Source organism: Salvia miltiorrhiza, chromosome 7, assembly GCF_028751815.1.
Source record: "Salvia miltiorrhiza cultivar Shanhuang (shh) chromosome 7, IMPLAD_Smil_shh, whole genome shotgun sequence".
NCBI classification, from domain to species: domain Eukaryota; kingdom Viridiplantae; phylum Streptophyta; class Magnoliopsida; order Lamiales; family Lamiaceae; genus Salvia; species Salvia miltiorrhiza.
Window position 1 is genome coordinate 29,879,015 of NC_080393.1, and position 9,157 is coordinate 29,888,171.

Below are 9,157 nucleotides of genomic sequence, written 5' to 3' on the forward strand. Positions count from 1 at the left end.
ACATACTATAATTTTAGAGGTGTTTACTTGATCTGCTATTCATGATAATGTGGATTGTAATATTTTATTTCAATCATGTGAGCAGGGAATCATTGAATTGTTTATATAGTTATTATGAAATCTAGAGATGGCAGTGGCTGATTTCCAAAGCTATCACATGACAATGCCTTTTCTTGTATTGAATTACACCAACTTTTTAAAAGGAATCAGACATCTTCAACTGTAAGCATCAACTTTGAGAAACAAAAGGAAAAAGATACATGTATATGTAAGTTTTTTTTTAATGATTGAAGATTTCACTATTCGGTCGCTGGAGTCTCCTAAACAATATATTAGCATATAGTAGATCCAATTAATTTACGTGCTTTTTGTTAGCCATCAATAATTGAAAGGGACAAACCCTAGTAGAAAAATGTGGTTTCTTCCACTTATCTTCATGATGCGTCAATAATTATGATTTATGCTAGTCCTTGCAAAATTCAATTAATTTGGAATTATTGACCATTGACTAATCTAGCAAACTAATGTATTCAGTCCCATGGGATCCCACATTTTCTAATTCCTGATATTTCAGGAAATTTTCAATCATTTTTCAAAGTTTAAGATTTCCCATAAATAGATGTGAAAGCATCAAAAAAGTATATTCGATCTAATCATATCGACACAAATGAACTAATTAAGGCGAGTTGTCACAAAGTTACTGCATATTGGAAGACTTTTTCAAGGTTTTGACAAAATAAACAAAAATTTAGATATTTTTTTAAATTACTCTAAAATTCAGACCATAAATCATACTTAACCCATTAACCCTGCATATTATTGACTATTGAGTGACGGTACTCCTAAAATGATCGAAAAATTGTTGTTAATCATTTTTTTTATTTGAAAAGTAAATAAAATATTATTTTAAAAATAAGTACGAGTGGTACTCAAACTCGTACAGAGTATAAAAAAATATAAATTACAATGCCTAAAAATATAGATTACAACGCCTAACAACTTAAGCAGTGTTCGATGAAAAACAATTAATAAGATTCGAAAATCAACTATAAAACGAATGCAAAAATTGCTTAGCCGACGCTTTTATTCATCATCACATGCAAATAATAATATCCTTCCCTATTTTGTTGTTATTCAATTTTCTCCTAATAGTGAAATTGAAATTATCCAATTATTAGATGTGATACTGACGTGGCAAAATATGTGCAGGATCTGTCCACATGGCAGCACCCCACGTCCCCCGCATCAATCAATGATGATAAAGTAGGAGTAGGGAAACAATACAGATGTTGACTACAAGAAAAGGGGCCCATTGGGCTTCAGAAACAAATCCCTTTTAGCCCAAGCAAGCTCATCTTTTACATTGGGTTTTTCAATTACCGATTATAAAATCATACAAATAGTCCTCATCCGTCCTACTTCATCTTTTTTGACCCATTTCATTGTAACACGAATTTTTTAAAAATGAGTAATTTTAAATACAGTCCTCAATTTTCTCACTATAGCTTCTTATTTAAAAAAATAATAAAAATAATTATAATTTTACTGTTATATCCTTATAACATATTTAAAATTTGTAGTAAATTAAAATTTATAAAAATTAATTTGAAATTTGAACAACGCGTACAATCTCTTAACAAATAAATTGATTTTCACAGCCACATCCAAAGCTTATCGACTAATCTCTACAAACCATAATGTCAACATTCATCAAGTCCAACTCTTTTGAATATGGTCTGCGACTCTGCATTACAACTAGGGGTGGATCGGTACGGTATACCAAAAAATTTTCATCATACCGTATACCATACCGTAAATTGCGGTATAAGAATTTTCATACCGTTGCCGTACCGTACTTTTCGGTATACCGAAGATCGGCATACCGAAAATTTCGGTATGAGAATTTTCATACCGTTGTCGTACCGATAGTGCGGTATACCATACCGAAAGTTGGTATACCATACCTTACGGTATTACCGAAATTATTGTTATATCATTTCATGCCTAAATTGCCAAACCATTAAGATATACCGTATATTTGTACATATTGAAATTTCATTAAACAAATACAAATAACTTTCTAACAATTAAACTCCACATCTTCAACAAAGCAAAAAAATTATTTACCACTAATAATATACATATATACACATATATATATATATAATTGATTTCGACGGCATATGGATTTTTTCGGTATATACTATCGGTATATACCGGTGGTATATACCTAAACAACGGTATATACCGATTTTTCGGCATATACCGCGGTATCGGTATATATCGGTATACCGCGGTATGAAGAAAATGATACCGTTGCCGTACTGAAAATTTTCGGTACGGTACAATACCGTACCGAAATTTTCGGTATACCGAAATTTCGGTATTTTCGGTATTTTTTCGGTACGGTAAGTGCGGTATACCGATTTTTCGGTATTTTGCTCCACCCCTAATTACAACATACACAGTTGTTGAGAAACCCCAAATTTAATCAACATTGCTACCACAACTGTTGACCTGCAACTTGACATATGGTAACAAAAGCACATATCAATTAATGGGTTTTTTTCCCTTCATGTTTGTGTTCGCGTTTCGAGAAAATCAATTAGAGAGCATTAATTCCCTTCATAATCCAGTCATACTCATTTGGATGACAAAAAACATCTTGCCAAATGGAGAAAGCGAGGGGCATGAGACCTCATCTGAAACTGTTCATTCAACGAGCGGCGCTTCTTGTATGAGGCGGTGGGCGGGCGGCAACTTCTTCTTGCTGGGCAACAGCGGCCTCCGCCCCAGCCACGGCTTCACCGTCGTTTCGGGCCAAATGGGGCCACCAACGGCTTCCGCAACTTCACCGGTTTCAGGGCGAAGCTTGTCTTCTATCTTTTTTGGGACCTCTCGCGCCGGATAAATTTCTATGCTTTGGCGTTGTTCCACCGGTAGAATCGGATTTTGTAGTCGCCCGATGGGGCTAGGGGGGACCGGCGGCGACCCAAGAAATTAATTTCTTGCCGGTGAAATCCTCGATTAAAAGTAAATATATATATGTTCTTTGAGTTGGCTATGAAAAGTTGGGGCTATAAGAAGTTATTTAGGGATTATAAAATTTTTGAGATTGTATACGTAATCCTTTTTGAAATTAATTTTTAATTTTTTTTTAAAATTTAACATAAATTTTAAATTGGGCTATAAGAGTATAATTGTAAAATTATAGTAATTATTTTTATTACTTTTTTAAATAAGGGGCTATAGTGAAAAAATTGAGGGCTATGCTTAAAATTACCCTTAAAAAATTGATGAAGTATATTTTCATCAAATCTTGGTCAAACAATGTAGCATCACACTACTTTCCATTTCGGCCGACTTCCCCGTTTTGTACAATAGGTAATAACTCTAATTTTGAGGAAAAAAATATTACTCCCTCCGTCCCACAAAAACATGAACGTTTTGCCATTTTGGGACGTCCCACAAAAACATGACCCTTACTATTTTTGGAAATTATCCCCTTATTTTTCATCCCTCCTTTTTACACTTATTTACAAAAAACCCATTATGGCCTACCACTATCTTTTCTTAATTAAATCATTAATCATTAATTAAAAATTAAACTTAACCCATTAATCCACCTACCCTATTAATTATCTCTGTTCTTCCATTAATCACTCAACCACCCATTAACGTGTTTATAAGAATTTCTTACCCAAATCAAAACCCTAGCCACAACTCATTCTTCATCTTCTCTGTCTTCACAGACGATATTTTCGATCTGGGATGATCTTCTTCATTTTCTCCACTGTTTCTCAAAACCCTTGCTCGATCTTGCTTTTGGGACGATGTTCCCCGAGATAAACTACGAACCTTACTTTGCTTCTCCTGGTGATACTGAATCGCCGGAGACGAGTGTCGACCCTTCCTTGGTTGATTCTGATACGGTAGTCCCGGAGACGGAATTCGATTCCGATTTTTCTGCGAGAAACGAGGGTGTAGAGTCCTTCGAGCAATGGCCTGAATCGCAACCTCATCATCTTCCTCTTGTCGACGAAGAGGAAGAGGTTGTCTTGGCAGATGGTGAACATCCACCTGAATGGTACATGGTGGTCCCAGAGACGCCGGAGTTCTGTGAATCTGGTGGCGTCGAGGCCCCCGCAAATACTACACTTGGATCTGAAATTATTCAATGCCCCGGAGATCCTACAATTGGATCTGAGAATCGTCGATGCCCTGCAGATGCTACACTTGGATCTGAAATTATTCAATGCCCCGGAGATCCTACAGTTGGATCTGAGAGTCCTCAATGCCCGACAGATACTACATTTGATGATCTGAGTCCTCGATGGTCCGAAGAAAAGAAACGTCGATATCTCAGAGGTGCTTCCAAATTGGTTTCTAAATGTTTTTCAACTCCTCTGAGGTATTGTTCTTCCATTTTATCTGTTGAACCCGATGAGGTATTGTTCTTCCATTTTATCTGTTGAACCCGATGAGGTGATTCCTGAGGGTTGTGAATGTGTGGTTGATTGTTGACTGCTATGGCTGTGAATTCGAGTGCTGCCTTATGTGAATTTGCATGTCTGTTGAACCCAGTGATGGTGATTCCTGAGGGTTGTGAATTTGAGCCTTAATTGTTGCCTGCTATGTTATTGAACTTGATTGTTGTGAATATGTGGTTCATTCTTGATGGTTGTGAATCTGTGATTGAGTGCTAAGGGTGACTGATGTTATAGCCACCACTAGGGATTAAAATCCCTAGTTAGGAGGTTTAACATTTGGACAGATTGTTCTCAAAATGAAGTCTATGTGAATTTGCATGTCTGTTGAACCCAGTGATGGTGATTCCTGAGGGTTGTGAATTTGAGCCTTAATTGTTGCCTGCTATGTTTGTGAGCTTGATTGTTGTGAATCTGTGGTTCATTCTTGATGGTTGTGAATCTGTGATTGAGTGCTAAGGGTGACTGATGTTATAGCCACCACTAGGGGTTAAAATCCCTAGTTAGGAGGTTTAACATTTGGACAGATTGTTCTCAAAATGAAGTCTATGATGCAAAGTTAACTAGTCTGAGACTTTAATTACAAAAAGGTTACAAAACCATCAGTTCATGAATTCTAGTTCAAATAGAATTTACAAATCAAAATGAACTATCCTGAACTGATGTTTGCAATCTATAGAGGTTTAGTCACCTTTAGTCACGACCAAAATAATTCCAAACTGAGGTAAGATCATAGCTTGACCCTGTGTCTAGTTCAACTTGCTTCAAATAATCAACACACTCCTGCACGAGACCCACTTCAACTTGAATACTGTCAGGTAGTATACCTAGCCTTGAAAGTCTTGCTTTGTTGATGTGTGGAATCTTGTAATTGTTGCCCCCCTTCACTTTCAAGATCTCTGCATAACATCCTTGCAGTGTGAGAAACACATTGTTGAGTGTTTGTGCTGATAGTTCTTCAAACGCACTCTCTACATTTTTTACAAGATCATCCACATTCTTGGCTGGTTTATCATCTTGCAGACTTTGTATTGCCCTGAAAAAGCCCAAATCATTTATGTTTGTATCTGGAGAATTAGGAGGTTGACATATCAACTGCATTCTGAATCCATCTGAATTTGCTGCAGCTATAAACTCTGCATCATTGCTTGAGATATGTGGTTTGGCATTGTCTTGTTGAATTACTATGTTCTTACTTGATGTGCTTGGCCACTTGGCTTTGATTGCTGGAATAATCTGCCCAAAACTAGATGATGAATCTACATTCTGATAGTGAAACACATTAAATTAATTGAAATGGGATGATAAACACATTACCTGATTTATGATGCATGCTTTGATGACATCTTTCGTTATAGACTGAATTGGTTTAGTCTCCAACGTCCCTTTATCTCTGTTCTTCGAATTTCTCTTTGCTGGCTCCTTCATTATGAATGGAAAAATCCCAATTTTTCCATCAAATGTGCATACACCATCACTATCAAACTGTGGCCTTGCCACAGCACACATAAACATTACTTTTGTTATAAACCTCTTTGATTGGCATGACCTATAAGGTTCATCTTCTGAGGGTAAGAGGTAGTATCTGTCAGAGGTTTTAGTCAAATAGAACCATTTCTCATCAATGTGAATGGTATTGCGCATGTCTTCAAATGTAATTGCATTTCTCGCTTGGTTATCAAACTTTAAATGGCTCAAACTGAATTTGAGCCTTGATAGTTTGTTAGCCTCAGAAAGTTGTGGTTTTATAGCATTCGTATGTGGCTTTAAATGCTTACTCTGTATCCATCTGCCCAATGTTGTTTTAGAAACACCTATCTTTGGAGCCATCTTCCTAATTGATGATCTTTCAAGAACTGACAGTGACTTTACCTTCTCCTCATCAAGTGTTAATCTATCTCGATGTTGTATACCTTTTTTCTTTGACTGAAAAATTACAGGTTCTCCACCTTGCATTTGCTGTTTTGCTTCAACCCAGATGTTGTAAATAGTTGTTCTGCTGAAACCAAACTTTTGTATTGCCTCCTTACGTGTGCCACGTTGAAGAACTCCATTTTGGCTTCTAAGAATGAGGAATTGAGCTACTTGAGTCTTCTCAGCTATGGTGAGATCTGGCTTTCTTCTTGGATCTGCCATGAAGAACCTCGATGCTTTAGATAGGTGGTTTTTTGGAATCTGAAAAGAAGTGTAATTAAATTCTGAAATGAAGTGTATTTATTGTGTATTAGTCTGAAATTCGAATGTGATTTGGTGGGAAATAGATTAGCGTATGTAATTCCCTCCAAAAGATTACTGATTTTGAAAATCGTGTCAGTGAACTCTATTTCAGCAGGGAATGGTGTACAGTTGTTAATTTAAAGCCTTAATATTCCCAATGGTGTACAGTTGTTAATTTGTGCCTTAATATTCGTGTACTTGTTAAAGTGTTTGGCTGAAAATTTTGTGTATTAAAATAATCCAATTGGTTAAATTAATTTAAATAATTTAACCGTTTAAATTGAAGAAGATAATTAAGGAATTAAGCATCTATAATTAATTAACATAACACTCTATAAAGTGGGACCCTTTTTCCACTCACTTTAACTCTCAACTATCATTTCTTAAAACCCGTGCCACCTCCAAATGTTCATGTTTTTGTGGGACGGAGGGAGTATTATTTAATATCGTATTTTATATAAATATGAAAATGAGAAGGACTCGTCTTCCTATTTGCTACTCTAGCCGAGCTCCTAGTGTTTGGTGGTAGGGTTAGGATTTTCAAAAATAAGGGTCAAAGAACAACTTAGAAAATGTACCAACTTTGACAACTACATTATACTACTATACCAAATAATTTATTGGTCGTGATAGTTTATTATCAACTATTAGTAGGAATCATGAATCTTACAATAGAATAAATCTCTTCTAGATAGTGAATCATTAATCAAGTAATCAGCATTGGATGCAGTCATCTAGACGTACTAGAATTCCATCACTATAAAGCATATCATCTAATAGGAAGCTTCCAAGTAATTTCCAACAATTTTAAGACTATATATACAATCCAAATGTGACTAGGCAGTTCAATCCACGCACGAAAGCACTAAGATTTATAATGGATATAAAGATTCACCGCCCAATAAATATATACTCCCTCCGTCCGTGAATTAAAGCCCCATTTACTGTTGGGCACGGAGACTAAGAAAGCTGAAAAAGGTGTTGTAGGTAAAAGATAAGGGTAGTTGTTTACTTTTTGCTAATCTTTACTTAAGAGAATGCTTTTACTTTATTGACTTTAAGCTTTCCATTTAATTTTATGTTTCAATTTAAGTCTTAATTTTATGTTTCATTGATTAAATAATTTAATAGGCAGAATTCGAAATTTAATAATTTTATGTTTCATTGATTAATTAATTTAATAGGCAGAATTCGAAATTTAATAGGCAAATGTTTCATTGATTAATTAAAGAAAGAAGGCAGAATTCGAAATATGTGTGATCAAAGTCACTCAATCTCATTTCATAGAATTCATCTTCCACCCCCAAATCGTGTCTGCCCCAAATCCACTATCCTTCCGCCTTCCCCATCCCCAAATCGTGTCTTCGGCGATCTCCGACATCGACACCACCGGCGCACGGCGATATTCATCGGTCCTCCCCTCCCTCGCCGTATCCTCCGACTCCCAGGCCTCTCCTTCCTCGCGCTCGCGCCTCTGATAGAGCTAGGGCAGAAAAACTCCAATGCGCGGCGATATCGATCGGCCCTCCCCTCCTCGCCGTCTCCTCCGACTTCTCAGCCCTTCCCTCGCTCGCCGACGCCATCACTACAGTCCAACAGGTCTTTTTTTTTTGCGAAAATCACCTTTCGATTTTTGGGAAAATCTCCAGTTCTCGACAAATTCCCAAATCAAAGAAGAGCCATAAGGATATTCGCAAATCCAGTGCCCTAAGCCGCTTCTGCATCAAACGTCGTCAGGATGTTGCGCACCACCGCCGCGCGGGAGTCGCTCGCACCACCGGTCACGGCCAGGGCTGGTCCGCGCCGCCACGCCATCGCCGCGTCCGGGGTCACGACGTGCGAGATCTGCGAGATCTGCTCCGATTCAGAGAGAGGGAGACGAGCCGCTTCAGTATCCGGCAGCAACCACGGCGCCGCTTCAGCTACCGGCGACATCTGCTCCGATTCAGAGAGAGGGAGACGAGCCGCTTCAGAATCCGGCAGCAACCACGGCGCCGCTTCAGAGAGAAAGACTAAATTAATAGACATAAATTTATTTTGCATTAATTAAGGATGAATACTTAAATCTATAATTAAGTAGGTTAAAAAATGAGGTGGGATAATTAATGGCAAAGGGTAGTAATTTAAAGTAAAGAGAGAGGGTAAAAGAGTACAAAAAGGCAAATGGGGCTTTAATTCGCGGACAAATATTTAGAGGCAAATGGGGCTTTAATTCGCGGACGGAGGGAGTATAAGGTACTCACTCGTCATTTTCAAATATTGAATCATGCTTTCTCCTCAAGTCTTGGTGAATCTTTTTACAAATAATAATGTTGTGTTTTTTGTGATGAAATATTTGAACCCATCCACTTAGAATACAATCAATCATATGTTTCGAAATCCGATAATAAAGAAAAAGATTTCGCACGCACCATTAAAATATATATAAGTTGGCAAAGCAAGTGACGACCAGA

The 9,157-nt window shown here is 37.2% G+C and overlaps 1 protein-coding gene across 1 annotated transcript; it reads right to left on the reverse strand.

Annotated features, from left to right (window-relative positions):
• Positions 1-5,180: 5,180 nt before the first annotated feature.
• Positions 5,181-6,623, reverse strand: LOC130994062 (uncharacterized). The gene is made up of 2 exons (XM_057919096.1): positions 5,805-6,623; positions 5,181-5,753 (listed from the first exon to the last, which is right to left on the reverse strand). Exons 1-2 carry the CDS (start codon positions 6,621-6,623, stop codon positions 5,181-5,183), a joined length of 1,392 nt encoding a protein of 463 aa, XP_057775079.1.
• Between the last annotated feature and the right edge of the window lie 2,534 nt (positions 6,624-9,157).